Raw genomic sequence first — 27,426 nt, 5'->3', positions numbered from 1 at the left:
TTGCCTAACATTTCAGACACAAACATGTAGGGAGCCAAGTTTTTTCAGAAGCAGCTTGTGATCATAGGTGCCTTGATTTGCAGAATCCACCTGGAGGCTACTGAGAAGGGCCTATCGGTCTACGGAAGGTCCTCGCCTGGCCCCTGGTACCATTGTAGCAGGGCTCCATTTATCCTCACAAGACATCTGTGAGGTCGGGCGGTGCTAACCCGGACTTTTGGAGGGTGGGAGCTCAGACCCCTTTAAGGGTCTCAAATTGGGCACCCCGAAATCAAGGCATCACTATCAAAAATCTTGGCCCCAATATTTTCCCTGCCTGTTAAAGGACAAAATGACTCACCCCCGATGAGTGAGCAAATAACTTTGCAAGGCAAATCCAGCCCCTCACACACTCATCCACCATCTGACCCGCCGTGGCTTCCTGCGGGCTGCGATATATACATGCAAGGCATTCGGCATTTCCATGTGATTCCTCATCAGAGGTCTTGAATGGGATCTGATCCCATCAGCGCCTCCCAGGACTGAGCAGGGAGTGTAAAACCTTCCTCTGAAACTCCGGACATCAAAGTACGTAACCAAAGTTATAAATAGGAGCAGTTGCCAAAATGCAACACGGTAGCAACAGAACGGTAGGAAGCGGCATCCAGGTACCGGCAGCAACGGCGTCTCCGCAGGTCTGCATCAGCTACTGCTCTGGGAGGAGTTTGCTGAGAAAGTCAATGACAAGAGAAGCGGGCTGCACAGTGTCGTACTCGGCAAAGAGATGACAGAGATTCTCGGCATCCATTTGGCTTTTGGCTACAAAGCCAAAGATCCTTTGGAAACGAGAGAGACCAAAAATAAAAAGGCCTAGTTAGTCTGCGTTCAGAAATGGAAGAGAACAAGCTGAAACTAGCCGCAGAGCGAACTAGCAATCCCACCTGGCCCGTTCCCGAGGAAAAGCCATACTGTGGTAGTGCTTCTCGCCGTCACCTTCCTGACTATGGAACATTCCTGGGACACAAAGTAGAGTCATGGGGAACTCACTTCCTGTGTACTGAGAACACCTGGGGGGAGGATTAGGGACCTGACAGATTTGCTGAGCTCTTTCCACTTAGGGTGAAATTCACCCCCAGGAGAGGGACAGCTGTAGCTACCGCCGAGATCTTACAAAGCTTGGCTCTCTATGGGTAGCACTTGTATCCCCCTTCCATTCCGGAAGGGTTTTGTTACAGAGCACTGGTGAATTCTCCTAAATCTGTAAATTTCGTTTCTCCTCTGATCACTGGGCTTTTAATTTTTGAGTTTAAGCTGCTGTTTGAAATGTGTCTGTTTAAATACCCAGAACCCCGTAACTAAAGCCACTTTCCTCCTGCGTTTTCGGGAGGTTTCTTTGGACGAGGCTTACCTTGAAGACTTGCAGTACTTTTGCCACCTGAAAGAAAAGAGATGAAGAAACTCTCAAGAGAAATCCAGATATTGAATGTTATTAGCTGCGTATAATTACTGTGTAACTAGAAAACGGTTACTTTTGCTGGGGAAAAAACCTTAGTCTTTTCTGAAAATCTGGAATTTTGATCAGTTCTTTCAATTCTGATATTCTACTCAGGGCCAGTCCTTGGTCCCATCCTGTGCTCACATGGCAGTTATTTTCCATCGAGGGTCCAATGACCACTACAGCACCCAGCCTGCTCCCTGAATAACTTCACTGCCCCGACTTGCAGAGCAAGTTGGTTGCAACTTACTTTCTGTTCTCAGGGTCCATGCTACAGAAGCTGAGGGCAGCGAGGGGATAGTGCCGTCGGAAAAACACCCTGCAGAGGGGAAGAAGAAGAAGACAAGGCTTTAAAAGAGGCAGTGCCTGGATAGTTCAAGGGGGGGAAATACACTTTTGCAAAATCAAACCCCTCTTGATGAGCTGACAAGCCCTTCAGTGCCCAAGGCTGGGTTCTGATCGATCTCGGCTGACCAGTGACGTGAATTTAGCGCCCGATTCTAGCTCCCCAGTGGCACTACAGTGGCTGTGCTCAAAGTGGAATCATGTCCTATACTATTCAACGTAATGGGTCAAATGCAGCCTGGGGGTTACGCCTCCAATGACGGAAGGGATTAATGGGTAATTTACACGGGGCTTGCAACATTGTAACTGGGAAGAGACTTTGGTCCCATTTAGGAGAGATAATTCAGGATTAAGATAATGAGGTTTTATGGAGCCCTGTCCCCATTCGCGCCGGAATCTAGTCACTCTGACAGCCCTGACCAATCCGCAGCAGCGCGGTCATAAGCACCGCCCCAGGAAATCTAACGCCAGCATCTCAGCAGGCCCGTCCCAAAGGAGCATCCTTACTTTCTCTGGACGTCGGTCAGGGTTATTCCTTGCTCGGTCACTTTGAAGTGAACGATGGTGGGCGTGGGCGGCGTCTCCAGTTCGAAGGTGGAGGAGACGGCTTTCTGAACCGCCGAGGCGCCGGTCAGCGTCTCCACGCTCACCGAGTTGAGGTACAAGACGTTGCACGCTGCGAGGGAACAGCACAAAACCAAGGTCAGCGCCACGCTGGGTCTGCGGCCCCCTCCTGCCGGCTTTGAAGAGCGATCAGGGCGCTGTAGGGGACCAGCGCTTTGTTCTGTGTTTGTACAGCTCCTAGCACACTGGGGCCCCTGCCCGTGGCACTACAGTCAGACCAATAGTTATACTACATTTCTCTCCCCGATCCTGTGCTTTCACCCGCAGTGCACCCATTACTGACTGCACACTCTCAGGCCTTTATATCCTGCTAGCCTTGTCTACTCCGCGGCTCGAAGCAGCCACAATGACACTACCCCAGGACCGCCAAATCCCAGGTGTTCAGAAATCATTAGTCGGGCCATGAAAATCAGGAGATTGGCTTAAAAAAATCAGGAGATTTTATAACGCAACAACTGTCGGGTTCTTTTCCTTCGCCTTGGGAGGTTTGAGCGGTTGGGAGTCACATTTTCAAACATTTCTCAATCATGAGCGCTAGCTACTGCCTTTTGTTTTAATGCAAGCCGAGATTCTCAGGCAGTCACCCGACTCCTGGAATTAGGGCTGCAAGAAAAACACCAGGTACCACACGACTTGTGATAAAATTGTGCGAACTGGCAACACCGCTCCCCTCCCACTCCCCCAAGCTACGGGTCCTGGTCATGTCAGCTGCTTCTCGGCTGCTTCCGTGACTTGTGTCAGAATTTATCACAAGTGTGAAAAAAATATCTCAGTGTCGGGTGTGTTAAAAGCAGGGCCGGCTCCAGGGTTTTGGAAAAAAAAAAAAAAGAAGCCGCGATCGCGATCTGCGGCGGCAATTCGGCGGGAGGTCCTTCGCTCTGAGCGGGAGTGAGGGACCGTCCGCCGAATTGCCGCCGAACAGCTGGACGTGCCGCCCCTCTCCGGAGTGGCCGCCCCAAGCACCTGCTTGCCAAGCTGGTGCCTGGAGCTGGCCCTGGTTAAAAGTGAAATCACTCCGCGCGGGGTGAAGTCCAAAGCCCTGGAGGATGGCGACAGGTTGTCCCTCCAGCAAATAAAGCCCAGAAGAAACCTGGTTTCTTTCCTTTGCTCACCAGCAGTTTTCTTCATTGCAGAAATTGCAGATCCCAGGGGGGTCTCGGAGCTATTTTCTCCACCAGCAAAATCTGTGCAAGCAACAAACAGAACCGTGAGGCGTGGGGAGAGCAGGCAGCTCTGAAATCAACGCTTGGCCAGGGGTGAAACTCACTTCTGTTCAGGGGACCCAGGGCCCAGGAACCAGTTAAGTCTTAGGGTCTCTGCACACGGGTGAATTTCACCCGCTGTGAATAGGCCACTTCTATTCAGGGATCCAGGGACATCGCCCACCATCCCCCTCCTCCTCTTCCAAGCCCTTCGTGTCTGTGTCCCCCGTCCACCTCTATGATCTGACCCCTCCTCGTTCGTCCACTCTGCTCCGCCTTTCCGGCCAGCTCTCCGGAGCCCTCTGCCCAGCCCACGGGTCTCTCCACGGGCTCATGTGAACCCCAACCCCTTGGACCGCTCGCACCTCTCTCTCACTCTGGGTTTAGCAACTGCAGCCAGTGTGCTGGTATCGCTGCACAGGATTCAGAAACCGTGTCCACAGGGCAAAACCTACGTCGTCTGCTCTGCCCACAACCGGGGAGGTATTGGCCAGTTTTTCTCCTCACCCCTCACCACAGCGGCACTTACAGCTGCCAACCATTCATGCCTCTCCCTGACTCCCGTCCCCACCTACCAGCGCTGTCCCCTGTTCCCACTGATGCATCCCCCATGCCCTACGTGTGCCCGTGAGCAGGCCCCCTTCCAAACTCCGGTTTTGCTGGAACGGGGGCGTAGCTGTGAAGTCCAGACGTGTCTGCAATGTCCACCTAGTCGCCCCCCACCCCCCTCGCTAACTCCCAGCATTTCTTCCTGCTGGTCTCCTCCAAGTCGGACCCGTACCTCGTGTGGGGATGGCCAGCTTGCAGGGCAAGGCTAGTGCTGTCATGGCGTGCTGGTAGACGAAGGCAGACAGGCTCCCTGCAACAGAGACAGCGAGAGGGCTTACAGGACGGCAGGGACAAGAGACCCCACCAGCTCCCCCGCCCTTTCATCCCCCCCCTCATCTCAGCTGGCTTGAGTGAAGACAGTGGCCTTGGTCTAATGTTTTTTACCCGTTGTATTTACAGCTGTGACTGGTCATGCGACACACGCTGGGAAGTGTCTGCGACAGGCATTTAAACTGCTTCTTGCTGCTTACTTGTACAGCACCAGGCACAAATGTGATCAGGGGCCCGGTGCTACCGTAATACACGTAATACTCCTCCTGTAACTTCCGCTCCACGACAGTAATAGCCTTACCAAAGTAGGGCTCCTCGCTGGCCCCTTTAAGGTGCACTCCTTTGGCAGATGACTCAATGAGGAAGTGTCGGACCTGGTCGCTGCTGTCATCACCTTCAAGCAAAATGCAAGAGAGGCTCTAGCACAATCTCCAGTGTTATTGCCCACCATGTTTTTGACCCTCCACTTTCCATGCATGCCTCTGGGCTGGGCTGTAACTGCATGACACCCTTTAGTTCAGCTCTATCTGCAGGGTGGGATTTTCAAAATGCCATTTCCATTGTGCTTCTACACCACCCCAAGGCAATTAGGCACTGACCCTTACTCCCCCTGCAGCCTTACTTTGAGGTTTCAAGTGATGTGTGGCCCTTGTGCTGACCCATCGGGGTGAATTTTACACAAAGATCCAAACTCGGGGGTCTTTAATCGAGCAAAACTCTCACTGCTTATTGGCTCCATTACAAACTGCTGAGCCTGGCGTAGACGATTCTCCTGGGGAGTTTAGCTCTATGTTCTTAAGCGGCCTCTCTGTACCTGTCTTGCAGCCGGATGGTGAGCTGAGAACCTTCATCGCCAGCCCAAACGACCCGCGGTACGACGTGCTGTCCCGCATGAGGAAAGCGCCTGGTTCCGCCTCCTTCAGAAGTTGGATTGCTGAAGGCACACGGGAGAGGGTTACCCATGCAACGCAGGTGGCATTTTGGCATTTCTGAACTCAGCATTCCCTCTGTCTAGCGCTGTAACCATCCCCGGGGGACAGTGACATGCAGCAGGGTGGGCTTCAGGGTGCATACGAATATTTCCTTCATGCATCTGCAACCCATGCTAAAAGTATGGTGCTTTGTCTCCCTTTAGTGGCTAGACCACATATACCCATTTAATGCGTCTGCTAATGTTAGATCCTCCGAACTAATGGACCTGCTTCTTTAGCAGTAGAGCCTCATTGAGCTTTTAAATTCAGAGGTCCAGGCTCTGTCCTTGCAGAAGACCTGACCAGAATGGTGTCACTGCACAGGGGTGATTCAAGAAGCATTCGACTTCAGCCAGGATCCTTATCCTGGGAATTGAAAAATACAGTTGGCCCTTTCCAAAATCAAGTTGACTCAGCTGATCATTAGAGAGGGGAGCGTATTCTCCTCAACTCGGACAGCACAGACAGAGGGAAGACCTGATGTTTCCTGAGCATCATCTCTAGACTGGCGAGTGCCTCTTCCACTTCTGTAAAAAGCAACAGAGAGTCCTGTGGCACCTTTAAGACTAACAGATGTATTGGAGCGTAAGCTTTCGTGGGTGAATGCCCACTTTGTCACCCACGAAAGCTTACGCTCCAATACATCTGCTAGTCTTAAAGGTGCCACAGGACCCTCTGTTGCTTTTTACAGATCCAGACTAACACAGCTCCCCCTCTGATACTCTTCCACTTCTGTAACACCAGCTTTTATTGGGTTAGGATGCAATTAGGAAATAAGTCACTATGGGACCTAAGTGATGCATAGAGCTTCTGCTGGTCCTCTGCCACCCCATCAGATGAGCAGCTCTCTAAGAGCTACGCAGAAGGGTAGATTTGGGAATGGGATAGGCCTAGCAACGTCTCCTCTCCTTTTACCTTGGTCCCTTGTAATGCTTGGCTTGAACCAGTATTTTGACGTGTCCATCACAAACTTCATGGTTGGCTCACCATCTTTGGAGGGACCTGCAAGAGACAATGGCATTCCCTCATGCATGGCACATGACACGAACCTCTTTCTTTGCAGAGAGGCACAGGCATGTGTTACAGGTATTTAGATCCCAGCGATTCTCTTGCCTGGCATCTTTAAGGGGAGAGGAACCCGAACAAAGACTGTTTCTCTTTTAACTGAGCTTGGGTTTAAATGTTTGCTCAAGTCTTTCAATTAGAACTTCCTCTCCGGTTCCCAGCATAATTCACTCTCCACTTCATTATCTTCTTGGCAAACCACAGTCAAGATCAGAAAGATAATAGGCTTGCTCCTCAGCTGGTGTGTATCATCCCAGCTTCACTGAAGTCAAGAGCGCTATGTTGAAAGACATCCCTCTTTTCTTTCCCATGAGAACCCAGAGGAAAAGTCTCTGTCAGGAGCTGCCCCCGTAAACTATTCCAGAAAACAATGGCCCAGTTGTTTACTCTTGAACTAGGAACCTTGCGTTTCCCAAACTTTTGATATCTTTAGATGACCTCCAAAAACAAGTGGGGGCAAAAAAGTCCTAGCACTGAAATAAGGATGAAATTAAAACATTATGGGTCACATTCTCAACCAGTGTAACTACCCTGGTCACACGAGCGGAGGATGGGACCCTATAATTTTATGGAACCTCATTGTTACCAGATGTTTTTAACACCCTGATCCTTTTTTAATGAATAATTCCTGGACATTTCTGCACACAATTTTCTGCTGGAGAGAGTCTTCATTTATATGCCATCTTGGTCACACTTTATAGTGGGGTTTCTATTTATGAAGGGTTAAAAATGATGACTAGATGTTTCAATAAATGATTAATCAATCATTCTAGATCTTTAGAGAGTCCAACAGGTTCTTACAACCATGACTTATAACCATCTCTAACACCTCTGATGACAGGGTTATCGCCCTCAAGGACACAACTTATCATATCTATAATATCTATAAGTGTCCTATTAACCATTTATAAATGAAAGCTTGATTGGAAGTGGAAACACAATCTCCAGTTTCATCCTGTCTTTCCACCTCGGTAACCTAGTGGGATTCTCTGTGTTGGATAACTTCGCTCTGAAACAGAGAGTGGTTCCAACTCAAAACAGGCACAACTTACCGGCCGAGCAGAAGGAGAGAGATGTTTCAGAAGAGGTCTTATTCAAGCTGTTTATCCCTGAGGAGGAGCTGGAATTGGGTGGAATTGTCTGCTTGACGGAACGCTGGAAGTCTTTGCCCATCCTGGGAGACGTCTCGCCATGTTCCAGACACCCGTTGACCAGCAGTATGGGGATATCAGCCATGGAGTTAACGATGGATGGGGGACAGCTGCTGGCATGTCCCTTCTGGAGTGGCGGGGAGGAAGAGTTGTTCACTTTGTTGGAATTGGAACCCGGGCTAAAGGCATCTCCAAAACGATCGACTTGAATGCCGGGGGAGGCGAGACAAGGGCTGCCGAAGGAGCCGACGGATAAGGGGCTTTCCGCTGATCTGTGGGCAGGTTGGTAAGCGTCGGAGTCATCGTTGGGAAGCGACTGAGTGCTGCTGCAGAAGAAAAGCAGAAGGTACAGGGAAATCGGAGGGCTTGTTCTCCAGCTGACGCACGGTGCAGCAAGCCAGATAGAGGTTGCCTGGGGGTGGGGGTGGGGGGAACCTTGCCTGGCTCCTGTGACATCAAATCACAGCATGAAAGATCACTTCCACCCCCGGGGGAAATAAATCCAGCTCCCTCTTCTGTCCCTTCCTCTGCTCCCACCCTCCAGTCTTCTCCCGCAAAGGGCGGGATGGGGGCACTGGTGAGCATTAGGGCATCTGCTGTTCCCCAGGAGAATGCAGCACTCCTCTTTGGGGGCATAGTCAGCTCTGAATCCCCCAAGAGCTTACTGCCCATCCCCACCCGCCTGGCTTCTGAACGGGGCCAGCTCCATAAAGGTGGAGAAACTCTCTGCCATGGCTCGTTCTCTGCGGAAATACACCCGAGCCCTGAATGCCCAGAGATCACAAAGGCAAATTTACCTTCCAAGCATGTAACTGGTGTCTGATCCCGGGCTCGTGGAGAGCACGGAGACCCTGCTGGTTCTCTGCGGAGCCCGCCCAATGTACAAAGCCTTCCGCAAACTCTCCAGGCCGGGAGAGGTGGCCAGGAGAGTATTTGGCCCGTAGGAGATGCAATCCTTCTGACCACGCTGTGGGATGGACACACATTCAGACACTCTGTAGCAGGTCTGGGGGGAGCTCCCAGTGGGTGGCTGATTTTGAGGAGCTGCCCGGTTGCTGTCAGGCCCGGAGGGGCTCGAGAAGACAAGACTGCCGTTCGGGGTGCAGTTGTCCCGGGCTAGCAGGAAGCAGCTGCCTTGGGGTGACATGGAGAGCGGAGTGACGCAAGGACTGGCCGAGCCCTGCATGGATTCGTGGCTCTTGGCTCGGGCAGGGGTCATTTCGATGTACTTGATCTCTGGAAACAAAACGGGAGGAGTTAACAATAAGGTATTTGGGCAGGTTCATCAGCCAAACCTAGGAGGAGAATTATTATGAATTTAGGCTGCAGTTTCCAAACCACCTAGGGGGTTTTGATGCACAGTTCCCATTTACTGGGCCCCCAAATCCCTTAGGTAGCTTTTGGAACCTTCATCTCATAGTGACCGCACCTCGCGGAGTCAATCTGGATCAGGCCCTGCATTCACACCGAAGGTGACACGGTCCCTGGCCATGAGCGCAACCGACAATTGCAAGTGCAAAGATGTGTTTGATGGGAATGTCAAACAACCCCTCGTGCCCCACGCAAGCCCCACAATGGTGCTCTCCAGCGCTAGTGCTCAGATGCAACCTCCACGCTTCATTAGACCTGGGCTGTGATTAATTCCCTTCTTTATAGACCCCCTGGGGCTGCAGGTGTTGTGTGGCCATTAGCCAAGGAACAGGGAACGTTACAGAGCCGCTCCCTGGCAAGGTTTTGAGGAGCCCCTTTCTCCCACGTCACAAGGCCAGGCCTTGCCTGGCAGCTCCCAGAAGCAGATTCCTAGCTCCCCTCTCTGAAATGGTGACACTTTGCTTCTAACTCCAGCCGGAGAGCCCCGCCCCCAGCTAACGAGAGCAGCCCCCAGGGAGGCAGGGTTATGCACGGTCATCTCGGAGAGCGCAGAGCCCCTTGTGATGATTACATGTTGATGCCTGTAGCAAAGGGCGGATGCTTCTATTTGTCTTCCTTAAGCAGCTGTTCTGTTTGTACCTGACTAAAGAAAAAAACGTCTGGCTACTCCCAAGTGAGTGATCACATCAGACTCATGGACAAAGGGCGTGAGAGGCGGGATGGGCTTCCTGGCTCCTGCGTACCACTTACAGCTCACCTGGTGCACAGGCCCCGTGCTCGGCCGTGTATTTCTCAGGCGTGGCTGGATGCTTGGAGCATTGGTAACCATGCACAGAACCGGCGTGGTGCCAGTGGGGTGCAGAGCGAAGCTGCTTGTCAAAGGCACCTGCACATTTCTAGCGGATTAGCTCATGGGCTGAGAGCCCGGGGCTCGGGAGCCGCTCGGTCGATTCCGTTGTCCCAGTTGGGCAGGAGTCCTGTGGTTCCCAAAGCAGCGATTCAGAATCTCTCAAGTATGTGCCCCCCAGTGTCCCTCCCAGAACGGCTCTCCCTCTCTTTCAGGGCTCATGGGACACCCCAAAGGGAACACGTACGGATTAGTATATTGCTGCGTCTGGCCACACACTTGTGAAGGGGAAAGGTTTGTTTCTAAGCAGATCTAAGAAAGCCTAACAGTAAAAGTAGATTTCTGCACTCACACTAACCGGCTTTCTTGCTCTGGGAGTTAAGAGTGGAATCCCGGGTTCTATTCCTGGCTCTGGGAGGGGAGCAGAGGGTCTAGTGGTTAGAGCAGGGGGGGACTAGGAGATGGGGTTCCTGGGTCCCATGCCCAGCTCTGCCACGGCCTCGTCTGACTTTTAGCACATCATCATTTAACCGCTCGGTCCCTTCATTTACCCATCATAACCCAGGGATCAAAAGAGCTCACAGGCAGGAGGGATCGTGACACTCAATTAGTCAATGTCTGTAACTTGCTTTGAGATCCTCACTGAGACGTGCCAGAGAAATGCCACATACTAGGGCCCAGTGCACGGTCATTGTGTGCTGAGTTACAACGGTGTGATCTCTGCCGGAGTCCCTTGTTCATGAACGAGGGCTGCTTTCATTTCCCCAGCCCATCCCGGTTTAGTTTTAAATGGGAGATAGCCCAGGCCGCGCTGTCTGCTCGGCAAAGATGGGGCTGGGACTGGTCGCTCCCTCAGGTCTCCGGGCTCTTTCCTGCGTTTGAAAGGCAGATCCCACAGCAGAGACATGAGCCCGACTCAGCTGTGGGCCAGAGCCCTGGCTACTCTCGTCGCCCCTGGATATATAAGAACTGTATAATGAGGTGGGGTCAGAGCCAGTGGGTGAACCTCCACTCCACGTATTCCTAGATTTCTAGACTCTAAGGCCGGAGGGACTGTTAGGATCTAGCCTGAGTGTGTCCAGCTTCCGCTCCCAGGCTGGCTCTTGTCATGCCTTTGAAGCCAGGAGGGTTCCTTGCACTACTTTTAAAGGCATCAAGAGGATGGAATTTTTTTTTTGCTTCTGTAATAAAAAAAATGCTCTTAAAAGTGTTGAGTTTCCTTGTCATTCATTTGACAGGCCTGGTTGCTGCCTTATATCGTGTGGTTAGTGAGTAGCTGACTCCGGGAGGACGGCAAATTGCCCAAGACTTGTCACTGCTTCTTGTAAGAAACAACAGTACCTCGAAGGCATCAGGTTCTAGGACAAGTCCGCACAAAAGGTTCTCTTTGGTTGCCTTCTGCGTGCCAGGCCCCTAGGCAAAGCACAGGCAGACGTTCGGTTTAATTGGGCTGGTGAATCTGTCTACAGTTGAGAAACCAATTTTAAAATAAAAGAGGCTGTGCTTAGATAAACACGCAAAAAGGAGCTGGTTCAACAGCCCCATACAGCACATCAGAGCCCACAAGGTTTTCACCTGGACGCAGCAACGGAGAACAGCAGCCCTGGGGCCCACGTGCCAGAACCAGGCTGGGCTGATCTGACGCTGCCATTGCAACTCGGATCTAACCGGGAACGCTGCCTCGTGGGCGAGGAACTTCAGCCGGGGAACAGGAAAGGTGCAGCCCGCCAGAGCGACAGGGCTAGGGGGATCTGCTGGAAGCTTGTCAAATCCTTTAGAGAAACCCCGACTAAAAATAAAACCACAGCAGTTCTCTCTCACGCCTCAACCTTTCCCCAGACGCTCCCCTCCTCGCTATTACTAAAAGCCGGCAATCACCCTATCAAAGACAGTCCTGGCCAGGGCTCTGTCACCAGTTCGTCCCAGTGCCGGCTCATTAGCGTCCAGAGCCCTTGCGACCAGCTCCTGGCTGGAGACGCTGTGTCCGGGAGGTCTCCCTCCAAAGGAAAAAGAAAGGAAAGATTGTAACTCAGAATGGCCCTGTTAGGAGAAATAATTGGCTGTTTCCGGGTCATCACTTTAACCCAGCTGTTTGCCTGCTACCTTGAAGCTCTTGCCTATCCGACGGGTTTAATATTAGCTCATGTTCCTGGCTAATTTTTTGGCACCAAGAAGCGACTTCAAAACAACAGCCTGACTGACCAATGCCACATGCTAGGCGGGGCCGAGAGGGCCAGTCTAACATTCTCAACCACTGCGTACGAGAGAGAATTCGCGTCAGCCACGAATCTCTCCCATGAACACAGGGTGGATTATGCAAACTCTCCCTGAGTGGAAGGTTCAAACGCGCACACCGTGATTTCCATTCGACAACGGAAAACCCGCGGGCGTATCCAGGCCCTTTACAGAAATGATTTCTCAGGGACCACTGCATCCCTAAAAGTCTTCACTCAACATCGCTACTTTGTGCAAGCCACTCTCCGCCATCAGTCCCCCCTCGACTCTCTTCCTTGCAAAGGAATTCGCAGCAAGAACCCAGGGGAACGTGTTGCAAAGGAACGCCGTTCTCAGCCGCTCCCCGTCGTTGCTTGTCGATATGCCCCTGCTCCAACTCATTCACCTGCCCCCTTATGGCATTGCCAGCCCGGCGCTATCTGAGTGCCTCCCAAGCAGTGAAGGGGTTAGCCTCACCACACCCCGGCAAGGCAAAGCGGTGCGGTTAGCTGCATTTTACAGATGGGGAAACTGAGGCACAGAAGACACACACACACTAGAGTTTTTTAGGAACAATCCCACGGCTGTAGAGAGAGGCCGCCGTGGTGGTGACGGTGGGTTCACCAGCGTGTCAGTGAACCCGGCTCTGCGCAGGGCCCAGTGGCTAAGCCTTGGGTGGGATTCGCTCTCACAGCTGGGGACAGACTTTCGAAGGCGCTCACTTTGCGCCTGGCACATGGGGCTCTGCTGAAAGTCCAGCCACTCCTTTGGGGGCCTAAATGAGAGCGGAGCTCCACTGAAAACTCGGGCCTAGGAGACTGGCTCAGGGTCACACCGGGATTCTGTGGCAAGGCTGTGAACTCAACCCCAGAGCCCCGGGGTCATCTCAGCACCTTAACTAGCCTCCCTCCGAGGGCGGTTACCCCCGAGAGAAACTGCCGGACAAACAAACCTCACACACGCTCTCCTGAGGCCGCGGGCTGCAGGCTCGGGGTGCTCTGCTAATTCACTCACACCCTGCACCTTACTTCTGAGCGCCTGCCTTCCCCGTTAATCCCTCATTAAGCCACACACCTCCCTGGCTTTAACTCCGGCCAGGTGACCGTAAGCCATTAGCTCCCCCACTAACCCCCGTAAGTCACCGAGCCTATCTGTGCCTCAGTTTCCCAGCTGTGAAATGGGGAGAACAGCTCTGCCCTGCAGCACAGAGGGTCTATGAGGTTAAATACATTACAGATTGAAAGTGGCCTCGGACACTATGGTGATGGGGGGGCCACAGACGTCAGAGGGAAAACTTGCCAGCCCAGCCACAAAATCAACTTGCCTGTCCCTGATGTGATAGGCAAGAAAAATCACATCCAAACCCTGGGTGTACTATGGGTAAAATTACGTTTCACCAGTGCCCTTTTTGAGGACTTGTGCCTGCCCGCTGCACGGGGTGAATTCTCGGGGATTGCACGTGGCACGTGCAATGCACGGAAACGCTCTGGGACTTTCATGGTACTTTGCTAGGGCTGACCGCGCTGCACATTGACGACCTTTACCTCACCTAACGAATCGGGGTCTGGTTTCTCGGTCACAGCCGCGTTGCCAGGAGACGTGGGTTGGGCCGTGTGCTTCTTGCTGCTGTCTGGTTTGAGCAGGAGGGGCTGAAAGGTCGGGTCGATTTCTAGGATCAGTTGGTTCAGGTTTTCTATCGACACGTCCAGGGTCGGAGACACTGGACTAGCCTCGGGAGTCCCCTCGGTCTCCTCTTCGCCCTCTGGCTGATGTGTGGGACTGGCTCTTTCCAAAGAGGTAACCTGATGCTCTTTCCCGGGGGTGGGAGAGGCCACACGTGTGAACACGGCATTCGAGTTAGGTCCATGCAGACGGGCTTTGGTTTGTGCCATTATAGGCTGGCTGAGCCAACCCTCGGCTGAATAGTAAGAACATGTTGTAGTCAAACTGGAGCAGCAGGGGCTCCCGGCTGGATGTAAGCTTCTGCTTTCTTCCTGGGATGCAACACGTATTGTCTGGCCAACCCGTAGCACGTGGCTGGGTATGACCTGAGACATTGCTTTGGCTTTCTGCCTTAATAGTCAGTCTGGGAGCGTTGTCTCCTCCTTGCCGTCGAGGTGACTTCTCCACGTGCCTTTATCCACCAAGGGCCACGACAAACCTTTTCTTTAATCGGCCGTCTCAAGTGGAAGGCACCCGACGGGAAGCTAAAGAATGCAAAGAACGAGCAGTTAGACACTAGGCTCTCTGGGAGCAGGACTGGACGTTTGCAGAGTAAAATCTAAAGTAGGAAAGCAGGGGTCACCCTTGGAATTCAATTTGGAAAAAAAAAAAAAAAAGACACTCTGCAAATTTTCCTTTGCGCTTGATTCCACCAATATGTAACCCGAGTCCTACGGTGCATTCGGGCAAGCTGCAAATTCATCCTCACTGCAACAGCTTTTCTGTGGCTAACGACCCCCTCCCCAGCCCCTCCAGAGAGCTGAATTCTCTCCGCTCCATTTGCACCGTGCCTTTTCCTTGGCTGAGAATTACACAGCCGATCATTGCCTCAATCTTGCACTTTGGACGGCTTCCGAGGAAGCTGGGGCCCTCTCAAAGGTGACCGTGATGGACAGCTAACCCTAACCAACACAGTGAGCTCTTGCGATGGTCCGATTGCCAGTTCGGATCTGTGCATGGGGATGAACGTGCGTCGTCCCATTGTTTTGTTGATAAAGTGTGACCAAGGTGGTGGCTGCACAGGAGGCTGAAGTGTTGCACTAGGAACATGGCTAATACAAAGTTCTGGCTAGTCCCTGAGTGCGTTTGGTTTGTGTTTAAAAGCCCTGGGTGGAAGCAGGAATCGGCACTGAAATTGAAAGCCATCACTTTAAATTCTCTGGGGTTTTCCTGGAGCCTCTGGGTCTCTATAGGGAGGCAGGTGGTCTGGGGCTTTCAGCGGTTAGTCTGCAAAGATCCATCCTAGACCAAAGTAGCATGAGTTGTGCCTCGCTGCCTTAGGGAGAAGCCTGTTTTCTCTCACTCTGTTTTGTGTGTTTGTGGGTTGGTTAACCCTAACCAGGATGTGTTACATTGCCACCTTCCAGCAAGAGTATTTTACGTTTTTATCTAATTTCTCTGTCTGTATGTCCTGAACATCACACAATCAAACCTGGGCCCTCTGCGTCTACAACCACAAGCCTCTCCTGCCTGACCGGAGACCCAGCTCTGACACTTCTGAAATGTGAGCCCTGGAGCACCTTCTGACATCAGCGAGAGGAAGGAGACACAGGCATTTAGGGCTAGAGAGCAAACTACGCCCTCCTTAGTCATCGGAGGCCTGTTCTTGGGACTTGCCCGGATTAACAGGGCGCGTCAGTAAAGTCGAGGAAAACAGTTGCCATGGTGATGCCGGCTGTGTTTTGATTGCTGAACAGGCAGCTGTATCATATAGCAAATATGAATATGCCCGTGGCTAGCAGGGAATTAGCACGCCAGAGCACGGGGCAGCCTGAGCTGGCGGAGGAGCCGGAAGCTGAGTCTGACTGTTGTGTGCGGAGCGGGAGGTTGAGTTTTCAGATGACAGAGACACTTCTGAAAACAGGGACAACTCTAAATAGTCAGCAACACCAAGAAGCCTCTTAGAAACTCGACGCCGGGTTGCCAACGTTTACATTTTGATCAGGAGTTTTATGCTCTCTGGTCTTTTTCTTAAAGCCCCAGCTCCTGGAATCATGGGATTACAGCAGAATCCCAGCTTTCATTTGGAAAAGGTGTTTAGCCCTCCTGGTTGCAGAGAAAAGCTTGTAAACATGACCCCTACATTTAAAAAAACAACTCCCCCTCCCAGAGACAACAAAAAACCCAACCCCCAAGTTTATGTTTCGTTTGGTAAAATGTCATAACTTCACGAACCAGATGGAACCTCAGCACAGCTGCACTGGTCAGACTTGGCTGCCTCCATGCTCCTAGGACAAGCCTAGCGGTGGGAGGGCGGGGGGAGTTTGCAGGCGCTTTGCTACTTTGACAGCTTGGGAGAACAACAGCTGAAAACTCAGGAAAGTAAAAAAAATCTGACTCCTATGAAGGGGATCTCAGTCCAAATAAAATGAAATGAATTCATCTACTCAGTATTAGTTAATCAGGGAACATCTGAGACAAGATACCTAGCTGGAGGCTTTTCCTCTTCAGAGGTAACAGCAGGTTCCTTAGCTATGGCATGGATTTTCTGTCTCTGCCACTGATCCACAGGGTGACTGTGGACAAGTCATGTCCCCTGTCTGTGCCTCAGTTTCCCCCTGTAAAATGGGGGTAATTGTACTGGCCTTCCTTGGTAAAGCACCCCGGGTGAAAAGTATCTTAACTGAGTGTTGTCTCCGTGAGCGTGTTGCTGTTTTAGATGGTGCCCACGCCAAAGGAGCGGCAGCCCAGAGAAGCTTTTTTTGCAGGGAGGGAAGGGCGAGGACACGGGCGTAGGGGCAGAAAGAGGGCTGCCTGACCTCTGAAAAAGCTGGGGCAGGATCCCCCCCTGAAGTCACTGAGACGAGGAGGTTCAGCCCTTCCTTGGACTGGCCCTCCCATCCTTCTGCCTTGGGGGATTCGAAGTGCTTGTTTTCCTTTGGATTCGTATCCTAGGCAATCCCTCGCCTGGAAACTGTAACCCTGCACAAAGCGCCCCGCGAACTGCCGGGCGCTCTTCCCTCCGCCTCTCAAGCGCCGGCCATGGCCCTTTCGAGAGAGCACCACTCTAGGGCCCATTTCTAAGCAAGGGCAGCATCCATAGTGGTTAGCGCACTGGGCTGAGGCTCCGTCCCCTTCCCCTCTCTCTGTGCCTTGTTCCCCCTCCATCCCTTTGTCCGTCTTGTCTGTGCAGACGGTAAACAGCCTGTCTCCTGCCTGTGCCTGGACAGTGCTTGGCCCAGTGATCTCAGATGCCTCTAGTTGCTACCCTACAATAATCAAACCTAACGCCCCGTTATTAAGAAAATAGGACGAGGGGCCGGAGCTTCTTTCAACAGCTTATCTCCAGACTGGCCGGCCACGCTGAACCCCTCCCGGCACTGCTGAATGCGTCTTACCTGCGCTTGGCTAATGGACCTCCTGACCCCCCCAGTCCGCAGCACCTCCCGCCAGGCAGACTCTCACTGCAGGGGGATATTGCTAGTGGCTCAACTCTCAATGCTTTGTCACGGTAGGAGGCTGCAGCGGGGCGAGGGGCGGGGGGCACGACTCAGGCCGTGCTCCGTTTCTGTAGGCTAAGCAGGTGTCAGTGGGCCCGGGGGTTCTCCATCCCTTGGCACTGGTGCATGCATCACGCAACGGTTAAATATACTCAAACCCCAACGTGGGAAGCAAAATCATAGGTGAGAATATAATCAAACAACCAGAGTAAATACCATTGGGGCCTTTGCCAGTCTGCTGCATTGTTCAGACAAGAACCACCACTCTACTGGGTATTTGCTCTCAGGGGGAAAAAAGGGAGGAAATAAATCACCAGCTAAACACAAAGCAGCAGATGAAGGAGAACAATAGAAAAGCGCAAAATAAACTGATGCAATTTGAAACAAAATGAACAGGACGATTAATTAGGAAAAACACTTTAAAAATAAGGAGCATGCCAGGATTGCACTCGAAATGGCTTTGTGCATGACTAAAGCAGGTACCTGAGCTGCAGTTCCTTGCGCCTTCCCTGGTCCCGGCTCCGGCTGTGACAGACACCTCCTTTGGGAGCTCTGCTCCTTATGAATCAGGGCAAGAGGGAGTGTGTAAGGTCTCAAGCCCTGTTGGTGCCTGCTTTATAACATCCCGCCCACGAGCCGGCCACGCCTGCCCTCCCCCATTCCCCACACTGCAAGGCATGTTCTAGGCCAAGCCCAGGTGTGCTGTAAGAGGGATGGTCCAGATGCCATAGTCCAAGGGAGGCATAGTCCAGGCTTCCCCCAAAACAGCCGGTAGGTAGCTGCAGAGGACGTGCTGGAGGACTGAACACCCAGAGCTGTGTGTGCACAGTGCAAGCTCCTCTGAGCTGCAAAGGATAGTGCCAGGGAGATGGCAGCAGGCTCACCACCCACCCGACCCATGGACATAGGTGTCACCAATACTAGCCACTCATAATCATAATTAATAATAAGCCTTCTCTGGGGGGTGCTAGCGCACTTTGAGATTCTCAGAAAGAAAAATCTAGAAATGGGCAAACTATTAATGACTCTTCATTATTATAATCAAGCGTAAGAGGTCAGTGATGCAAACCCCGGGAATAATATCACAATCAAGCCAGCAACCACTACTCCTGGGGGAATTCTGCACCAAAACATTAAAAATTCTGCACCAAAACATTAAAAATTCTGTGCACAATATTTTAAAATTCTGCAAAATTCTGCATATTTTTGGTCAAAATAATGCAATATAATCCAGCTAGTTTCAATTATTTTGGTGATTGATTTAAACTACAATACAATGGATAGAGAATGGGAGTGGGGAGCATTGGAGGAAATCCCCAACCCCCCTCTGTCTAATAGCAGTGTAACTCGTATTGACCCTTTACTTCTAAGTATTAGTCAACAAATATATGCAGCCATACGCTCAGTGTTACATCATAGGCAACTGAAGAGCAAGTGAGGGCTGGGGACTCAAACCACAATTTATACTGGCTACCGAACATCCGCAGAAAGGTCAGTAGCAAACAGTTCATGGAGCACATTTTGATAGGAAATTTTTTCAGTCCAAAAATTTAGACCAGTTCTAATCACCAAAGCACCATAAGCATTTCTAGGGCCATACTGTCCTTTACAAGAAGGCTCCTTTCCACCACTCTGGCAATGTAAAGGAGTAAACCACCTGGGACGTTACAGCTCTTTCTATGTTACACCCCAAGGAGACTGAGAACTTCATGGTGACAGTGGGGATAGAACTCACCCTCCTGCTCCAAACCCCCAAGCCCTTAACACCTGAGTTAAGGGGGAATCTCCATTAGAGGTTAGCAGTACAGGACCCATGAAACACAGATGTCAGTTCAGATTCCATCCACCTTCAAACACGTAATGTTAATTTCTCCCCTTCAGGCACCTCAGCGGCAGCTGGATACAGATACACCAGGGTTGGATACATGGATGCACAAGGAGTGTTGCTGTGACTGCAGGCTGCAGTGGGATACCATCTGCATGAAAGATCGTTTCTCATGGAAGGGCCTGATTCTGCTCCCATTGCAAGATGGTGATCAAAACTCCTCAGCTGGTGTAAATCGACACAACTCCATGGAAATCGGCTGAGGGTCTGACACGGTGGCTTCCGTAAACCCGGGCTTTAGCACTGCCCACTGTCATCCTGCGGTAGCCAAGTGGTTCGTATGTAACAGTACACGCACCGCGGCCGGGAGCACCGGGAGATGGCGGGACAGAGAATGGCCGGGGAGCGTAACTCCGACTCGCTCTTGAAACGTAGGCTTTAAGTAGAGATTGGAAAAGAAAGTCAGGAAAGGGACACCCCTGTCCCTGCTCCCTAGCATGAGCCTCTTAATTCCTTTCTCCCTCTGGTGCTACATACCGTTCTAGGACCATTAGACAATTACACAGCTTGTACTTCATGGGGGAGACGTGCAAGGGACAGCCGGGCACCTGCCAACTCCCTTTCGGACAGTGCCTCACACAGTGGGGCCCAGTCTGGTCTGGATAGTCAGGCACCACCACAGTTTAACTGGGTAATAATAATTGGTGCCTTTGAAAACTCGCTGTATAAGCAAGTAAGTGAAGCATCACTCTGCTGTAGAATGTAACGACTTACGGTGGGGACTTCAGTAAGGCATTTGTGATGCGTGTCGGAATGAGGAGATATCGAGTTTATTACAATTACTGTGTTAGTGTTTATCACCCTATCCATCCATCCATCCTCTTATAGTGGCACATATCCCCATAGCATCTGTGTGCTTCCCACATGACGTAACCTCAAAGACCTCCTGCCCGCGTCCCTTGGGTGACTCTACCCAGAGTAATCTTTATAAGACAGATTTTACCAGAGAGATTTACAGGTTGAACCTTCATATTTTTCACAGATGCACCATAAATCATTGCCCTTCTGACGTTCTCTTAAAAGCGCTAAGTCAGATTCTGCAGTCCTTATTCCTGCAAAACTCGCCCGAAGCGTATCACCATGGCTGGGTATTATGCAGTGAAACGGCTGAGAGATGTAGTATCTATGCATCCTACCAGGGTTGTGAGTTCAATCCTTGAGGGGGCCATTTAGGGAACTGGGGTAAAAATCTGTCTGGGGATTGGTCCTGCTTTGAGCAGGGGGTTGGACTAGATGACCTCCTGAGGTCCCTTCCAACCCTGATAGTCTATGAATCTACCTTAAATATTTTTTAGATAGTTATAGATTTGGGGCCATTGAAACCAATGGAGTTTTGCCCCCAGTTTCAGTGGGAGCAAGGAGTGCTCTTTAAAAGAATAAATCCATTCAGGAAGAGATACCACTCTGTATACCGCTACATGCTTTGATTTACCTGACACCTGGCATTGTTAGCTAACTCTTTGAAATCTCCGACTACCAGAAAATCCATTTGACCACAATATAAACTTCCTTCCTTATAGCTCCTTGATCTCTTTTAACAATCTACCTAGTGTTAAGTTTACCACCCCTTGTCGTTTTTTCCTCTCAACATTCCTGGGTAATCAGTATTTTCTCAGAATTTTCTCTGGGTTGTAACCTTCTGCACAGACATTTTCCCCAGAATAACTGTGAGATTGTATTAAAAAGTAATCACTGACCAAATTTTATTTTCCTTTAATGACAAAATCCACTGAAATCATTGTTGTGGTGCTCAAAAGCCAGGATTTATAACCAGAACGGGGATATTTATTATTGCTCTTAATACATCTTTACGGTAGTGTCATGGGGTTCTGACCGAGATTAGGGCCCCATTGTTCTGAGTGCTGAACGTTCACAAAGTGAGAGATGCTCCCTGCCCCAAGGAGTTCACAATCTATCAAGACAAGGAAGTGTTACCACCCCCTTTTACAGCTGGAGAGCGGAGGCAGAGAGAGATGAAGTGACTTGCCCAAGGTCAAAGTGGTAGTCTGTGGCAGAGCTGGGAGCTGAGCCCAGATTTCCCAGAGTCTCAAGGCTGGCCTTCCTTGGGAGATATTTGGCTTTGCAGCTGACAGGGATGCACCATATCTGAGAGCTAAAGATAGTGCAGTGATGACAAGCACCGACTGGGACTAGTGGTGAGAGAGGAAGGAGGAATTGGATGGTTTGATGATAGGATATGGAGCCTTTAGCCTCTAGATTCCCATATTGGATTCAGCCCATTTGTGACCTCAAAGCCCTGGCCGGCTGGGGGTTCTCAGTCCAGTTCCTTGTGGGCTGGAAGGAATCCACATGACAAAACGCCCCAGCATAGGCAGCCTCCGCAAAGAGGCCAGTTGTCACGGACTCACAGATCGTGCCCACTCTTGGCCCCGTGCGGTCCGTGGGGGGTGCCCCTTTTAGTGAGACAGCCCTTCTCGGGGGTCCACTCTCTCTTGGGGTCAGGCCCCTCCACCTCCTGGAGCCGCACCTCTCTGAGCCTTAGCACGTCTGTCTTTGCCGTGGGCCCCCTCAGGGAGTCCACTCACTCTGGACCCCCGGGGCCTCCACCCCCGAAGGGGTTGATGCAACCCTGTTCTCTAGCCCGGAGTGACTCTCAGCCAGCATGAAACAGGAGGGTTTATTGAGAGTTGAACACAGCACAGGAAACTCTCTGACCCTCAGGCCTGGCCTCCCTCATCACAGCACATCCCAGTCTCTCTGCATCTAGGTGGGCTCTGCCTGCTTCCCCTCTCCAGCCCCGAGCCCCCCTGCTCACAGCTGGGCATCTGATATCACCGGCCCAAGGCCCCGCCTCTGTCCATTGTCTTCCCTCCAGGTAAACAGGGTCGTAAACTGGGGCCTCCTCTCCTGCTTCTGTCCTCTGGCTGGAACCGGCTGGTTAGGTCACTGGGTCCTCACTCTGCAGCCCATTGTCCTCCCACTGGCCAGAACCGGCTGCGTCTCCTCAGCTGGGCCTCTGGGTCACCAGGTCGCCAGGTCTCCGGTCGCTGGGGTATCCATCCTCCCGGCCATCGGCTGGGTCCCCACGTCCTCTCTCCGGTCCTCTGCAAAACACACTCCCTCTCCCCTCACCTCGTTAAACCAGTAACACCCAGGGAAACTGAGTCCCACCCCCTCTGCATGCAAACCATTGAAACTCTACAGAAAACAAGAAAACCCCCCCACTTCGTCACACCAATGTCTAAATGGAACCTGAACTCCCCTCTTGCCACTAACAGGCGTCCTTCCAGCCAGGTGCAGCAGAGGGCAACGGGGCTTCCTTGGCACTCCCCCATCGCTGTACCTGCTCCGGGCAGAGGAGAACTGTAGCTTCTCTCACCTCAGGCCCCTTTGCCAACAGTAAACTCACTTGACAAACGAAAAGCAAAACACAACTCACAAAAAACTGGAAAGACTTTTGCTGTGTCTTTAACATTGGACTCGAATGGCCTTAGAAGGGTTCTGTGTCCTAGAGGGAGGCGCGTCTTTGTCAGCGGGTCCCGGATTGCTACTGCTCTTGGCACTTTTAAGGCCAAACTGAAATCCTGTGTTGCTTTTTTTTATGTTGCTCTGCTGCAGACCAGACATTCCCGACTCAGGGCTTTCCCAGTCCCATCCTGTACGGCATTCGGAGATGCCCCGAGGGCCCAGCTGCCATAGAAAGACGGTTGTTTGTTGCAGTCCTTTTAAACTCCCCCGTGGATTCTGACCTGAGCAAAAAGGGAGCTATTAGAACATCCCTCTGAAAAACATTTTCAAGCCCAGGAAAGGCAGATGCCCCCCGGAACCCACCGTGGTTCTATTAGGTTACAAGCCCAGTCAGTGAAGGAGCCGAAGTGCAGTCGCTTGGGTTTTGGAAAAGGGCAGATCCCCCCAGTGTTCGTGGCCAGAGGAATAAAGTAGAAGAAATGCCAGGCAGCCTTGCCTGGGACGAGGGTGATTTTATACATCTCTGATTCCTGGTTCTGGGGCCTGAACTGCATCAATACACGGAACAATCTGAACCTGACCAAACACAAAGGAGCCTTTTAACCCGGGACAGGCACAGGTGGTGAAGGAGGTTTCTTAACGCTCAGAGGGAACAGTCGTGCAGATTAACAACGAGAACGGGACAAGGGGGTTAAAACTCTCTCTCTGTTGGCTCTCTCGGCGTGGAGCGAGGATGTGGCTTTTGGGCAGCCTGTGCCCCGAGGAGGCGGCACAGCCCAGCAGGATGGCAAAGAGGGCTGCAAGCCCTTGGGATATGGGCAGTTCCAGAAGCAGAAATGCTGGTGCAGTGTCTAAGGGCTAGGGCAGGGGGCAGGATCTGTTCCATCCTTCCTCACCCTAGGAAAACTCCCCTCCACTCAGCGCTACAGACTCTTCAGAGCACAGACTGGCTCCCTCTTTTCCTCCTTTCTCTGTCTCACGCACATGCACTGCTGCCCATGCCTGCGCTCCGACCTGGACTTGTCTAACACAGCCCTGGCCGGGGTTCATTTGATAAACAACCGACTGGGAAACATAAAAGAAGGTAGAACTGCTGGGCCAGTTCTTTGCTGCTGCCCCCGCCTGTGAACTCAAACATTCTTTATGGAGCTGAAATCCCTGGGGTGGTGAAAAATGCCTAAGCCCTGTGACATAGATTAATCACCCCCCCTCCCAGGCTGTAGAAATCCTTGTAAAGCCTCGGTAAAATAAGAACTAGTTAAGTGGCAGTGGGCCCAAAAGATCAAAGTGATTCACAGGAAGCTCGATAAGGCAGCTAAGCGGAGCAGCAAACACATGAATGTTATTTTGGATCTCAATACATTATAAAGAAAAACTCCCCTCCCAAATCCACCCAAACAAGCTCCCCGGAACGTCGGTCTGCTGGGAAGGAGGACAGGACTGTCCCAGGAGGAGAAGGCCATGCAAGTTGGGGTGAACTCCTGCCGCTGTACGCTAACGGGGCCCTGCGCCACCGCATGCTGCAAAAGGCAGTGTGGTCTAATGAGCAGGGCATCAGGATGGGAAACCTGGGTTCTAGTCCGGATCTGCCCCGAATTCACTTCCCCTCGTGCTCTTTGTCTCTCTGGTCTATTTAGATTATAAGTTCTTTGGGGCTGGGACCTTGTGTGCAAGCAGCGCCCAGCACGATGGTGCCTGGATCTTGGTTGGAGCCTTTAGCGGCTACTGCAATGGGCTAAGAAGGTTGGGAAAGACTCCCACTAACAGCGATGGCCTTTCGCTCACGCCCAAGTCTCCAGCCAAACACCGAAGCAGGACTAGTCCCGTTGACTTGCAATTCTGATGAGCTGCAAAAAGCTCACTGGGACCCCAAAGACTCGTAGCTCCCCCGATCGCCCCGAGTCCGGCAGGCGGTGGCATCAGAGTGCAGAGAACGTCGAGATCCAGCTGGCGACGCCGAGGAGCAGCACTGCCTCCCGGCCTCCAATCCTGGGATAACGCCAGTCCTGGGTGCCAGCCCCACGACGGCTGCTGCCTGGCCCCCCGCTCACCCAGAGCACTGCGCCGTGCATGTTCCGGCTCAGTCCCGCTTGTGCCGTCCGCTCCTGCTAGCGGGACCTTTCTTCGTCTGCAGATTCCTCAGTGAGCTGCCTTGCGATGACACACCCAAAACTCTTCTTTGGGACGCTAGTCTTGTTCCTGTCGCAGGGTTTAAAACCCTCTCTCCAGTTCATGTGTTCAACCAAGGCATCCAGGCATAGGCGCCGACCTGGCGCACCCATGGATAAAAATTCGTGGGTGCTTAGCACCCACCAGCAGCCAAGCTCCCCTCCCTCCCCCCAACTCCCGCCTGCCGCCGACCCCCGTCGATAATCTCCTCCCCTTCCCTCCCAGCGCCTCCTGTACGCCGTGGAACAGCTGTTCAGCGGCATGCAGAAGGCGCTGGGAGGGAGGGGGAGGAGCGGGGACGGGGCGTGCTCGGGGGAGGGGGTGGAAAGAGGCGGGGAAGAGGTGGGGTGGGGTGGAGTGGAAGCAGGAAGAGGTGGGGCCTTGGGGGAAGGGGTGGAGTAGGGGTGGGGCCTGGGGCTGAGCAGGGGTTGAGCACCCCCCCAGGGAAAGAAGCCAGCGTCAATGCATCCAGGTCAGCTGTTCCTGATCCAAAAGGGAACCCAGGCACGTTGTTCTGTGCCCAGCAAAGCAGGGTGAACAATTCTGCAAACCCCTTTTATTTCAGACAACCCGGGGAGGAGTCCCAAAGGAACCCTTACAACGGGACGGGCAAAGGGCCAGACCCAGCTCTGCAGTAAAACGTCCTTGTCGGTGGGGGCAGGACGGGGCTAATACTGTAGAGAAAGCACCTAGGACTGCACAACTATTCCTGTGCATCAGGCTGCAGCCACTCCGAATGTCCTGGCAACCCGGCCCCAATCCCCTGCTCTGCTTCTACCACGTGTCCCCCTCCTGGGTGCTCTCTGCAGTCTGCTCTTCGACAGTTCAGAACTGAGGACTTGAAAGACTTTGGGCCCCTGCACCTTTCCCTCGGAACTCATTGCCCGTGCGTCAGTGAATGCATTGTGTTGGACTCACTCCAGGCGCCGATACAGCGCTGGGGACTTACTCCGGTTCGGAGCTGTGTTTTGCTGCACAGAGTTGCTAATGTCCGCCCGGGTCTCTGGAAATGGGAGCGCACTGCGTGAGCACAATGGCTGATTATTATCCGGTCTGGAGTTTTGCGAGTTGCCTGGGACACCTGGTGCAGTGCTCTGAAAGGCACACTGCCATGCGGACGTGGTATAATGTGGGCCGAGTTTTTGATCATTGCAACTATGTTGTGTGAATTTGTCGGTCGTGAAAGTTACCCATCACTGGCACACTCTCAGGGCTGGCCATGCCGTCTCCCCGCACGTCTGCCCTGGTTTGCAACTCCCTTACTCCAGTGTTCCTCCAGCCCCGGGATCCCCACCCAGCTCTGGAATCCCCTGCAGTCCTGGCGTGAGGCTCCCAGCTCTGCCAGTCTTGGGATCCCCATATGCAGCCCATTGATGCACCTTGGCCCTGATCTGCAGCCCCCCTACTCCCCCCTTAGAGTGTCCAAATATCAGGACTGCCTATAAAATCGGGCCACCTGGACACCCTACCACCCCTTCAACATTGAACCTCACTCAGAACCTGCAAACACTCCAGTTCTGCTGGCTTCTAGGCAGAACCACCTCCCCAGCTCCCACAACTCGTGCGCTGAGACCAACAAACTCGTTGTGGTTGAGATCCGCTCTGAAGGCAGGTCTCCGGAGCGGACGTTGGCGTGATACGTGCAGCTGTTCGGCTGGTTCACAGGCCACGGGAGTACAGAAGAACAGTCCCTGAGGCAACGGAATCTGAGATTTGGAGCCACAGGCCAGTGCAGCCAGTGGGGTTGCACCAGGAACGAATTTGGTCCATAGCCTCATGCTAGAAACGTGGGGGAGCGAAGAGCAGCAAGTCCCCGGTTCCTGAGGAGAGGGTTCCCCCCACCCCACCCCTGCCAAGTCACAAGCTCCGGCAGGGGCTGCAGAACCGCCCCACGTGCTGCCAGGTGAGTCACCTCTTCTCGGAACCCGCCTGCAGAACATGTTTACTCAGAGCCGGGACGCTCCCCCAGAGCTGCATTAATCAGCCGCCCTCTGCTGAATAGGAGCCTTTTGTGCTCCCCGTGAGACAAGGAACCCTGCGGCAAGCCGCAGGCCGCTCGTATCCGCTCCCGGGACCGGGTCACTCAACAATGAGCCTTGCTAGGGAGAGACTCAACAGCCCCCTCCCCCCCCGCTCGCTCCCCAACATACGCAGCGAGGCCTGGGCTAGCCACGGCTGCCACGTGGGTCTGTGCCGGTGGGAACGTGAGTGTGGCCGTGTCGCAGGCCTGTCTTCACACAGTGTGGTGAGCCCTGCCCGCTGCCCCTGGCCTGGGCGGGTGGGGGTTGCTCTCCGTGCTGACCGGCCCAGTGCTTGCTTGTTTCCCGCTTTCTGCCTCCATCAGTGGCTGGCGCGCCCAGATTGGGCCCTATTGGGAATCTGCAGGTGAGCAAGGACCGATCCTTGGAGGTGCTGGGCGCCCTCCACGCCAGACGTTGGGGGTGTTGAACACGGATAGGGCTCCCAATCCCAAGCCCACTCAGGCCATGGAGTGGATTGCAGCCACCCCCATCTTTAATACAAAAGTGACCCCCCCACGTTCCCCGCAGAGCCTGCAGCGCGGCTGATACCGTCCTGCACCGCCCACTGGCTCGCCGCCTCCCTGGTAGAGATTAAAGGCTGCCCCGGGGTTTGTGTC

The 27,426-nt window shown here is 52.7% G+C and overlaps 1 protein-coding gene across 1 annotated transcript; it reads right to left on the bottom strand.

Moving 5' to 3' along the window:
* Positions 1-340: 340 nt before the first annotated feature.
* On the bottom strand, positions 341-17,914 carry TNS4 (tensin 4). Its single transcript, XM_042844592.2, has 13 exons — positions 17,789-17,914; positions 13,693-14,350; positions 8,509-8,947; positions 7,613-8,037; positions 6,411-6,497; positions 5,339-5,458; positions 4,826-4,918; positions 4,427-4,504; positions 3,556-3,627; positions 2,327-2,495; positions 1,725-1,793; positions 1,388-1,414; positions 341-815 (listed from the first exon to the last, which is right to left on the bottom strand). Exons 2-13 carry the CDS (start codon positions 14,198-14,200, stop codon positions 686-688), a joined length of 2,217 nt encoding a protein of 738 aa, XP_042700526.2. The 5' UTR covers positions 14,201-14,350; positions 17,789-17,914; the 3' UTR covers positions 341-685.
* Between the last annotated feature and the right edge of the window lie 9,512 nt (positions 17,915-27,426).

Source organism: Chrysemys picta, chromosome 24 (genome assembly GCF_011386835.1).
Source record: "Chrysemys picta bellii isolate R12L10 chromosome 24, ASM1138683v2, whole genome shotgun sequence".
NCBI classification, from domain to species: domain Eukaryota; kingdom Metazoa; phylum Chordata; order Testudines; family Emydidae; genus Chrysemys; species Chrysemys picta.
This window is presented reverse-complemented; position numbering and strand designations above follow the sequence as displayed.

What these genes read in the sequence shown, in the direction of transcription:
- TNS4 (XM_042844592.2), bottom strand. Translation starts at nt 14,200, where the DNA reads ATGTCTCAGGTCATACCCAGCCACGTGCTACGGGTTGGCCAGACAATA. An exon ending in CAGCGAGGAGCCCTACTTTG is followed by an intron (nt 4,505 to 4,825) that starts GTAAGGCTATTA and finishes TCTCTGTTGCAG; the next exon opens with GGAGCCTGTCTGCCTTCGTC. An exon ending in AAGTACTGCAAGTCTTCAAG is followed by an intron (nt 816 to 1,387) that starts GTAAGCCTCGTC and finishes TCGTTTCCAAAG; the next exon opens with GATCTTTGGCTTTGTAGCCA.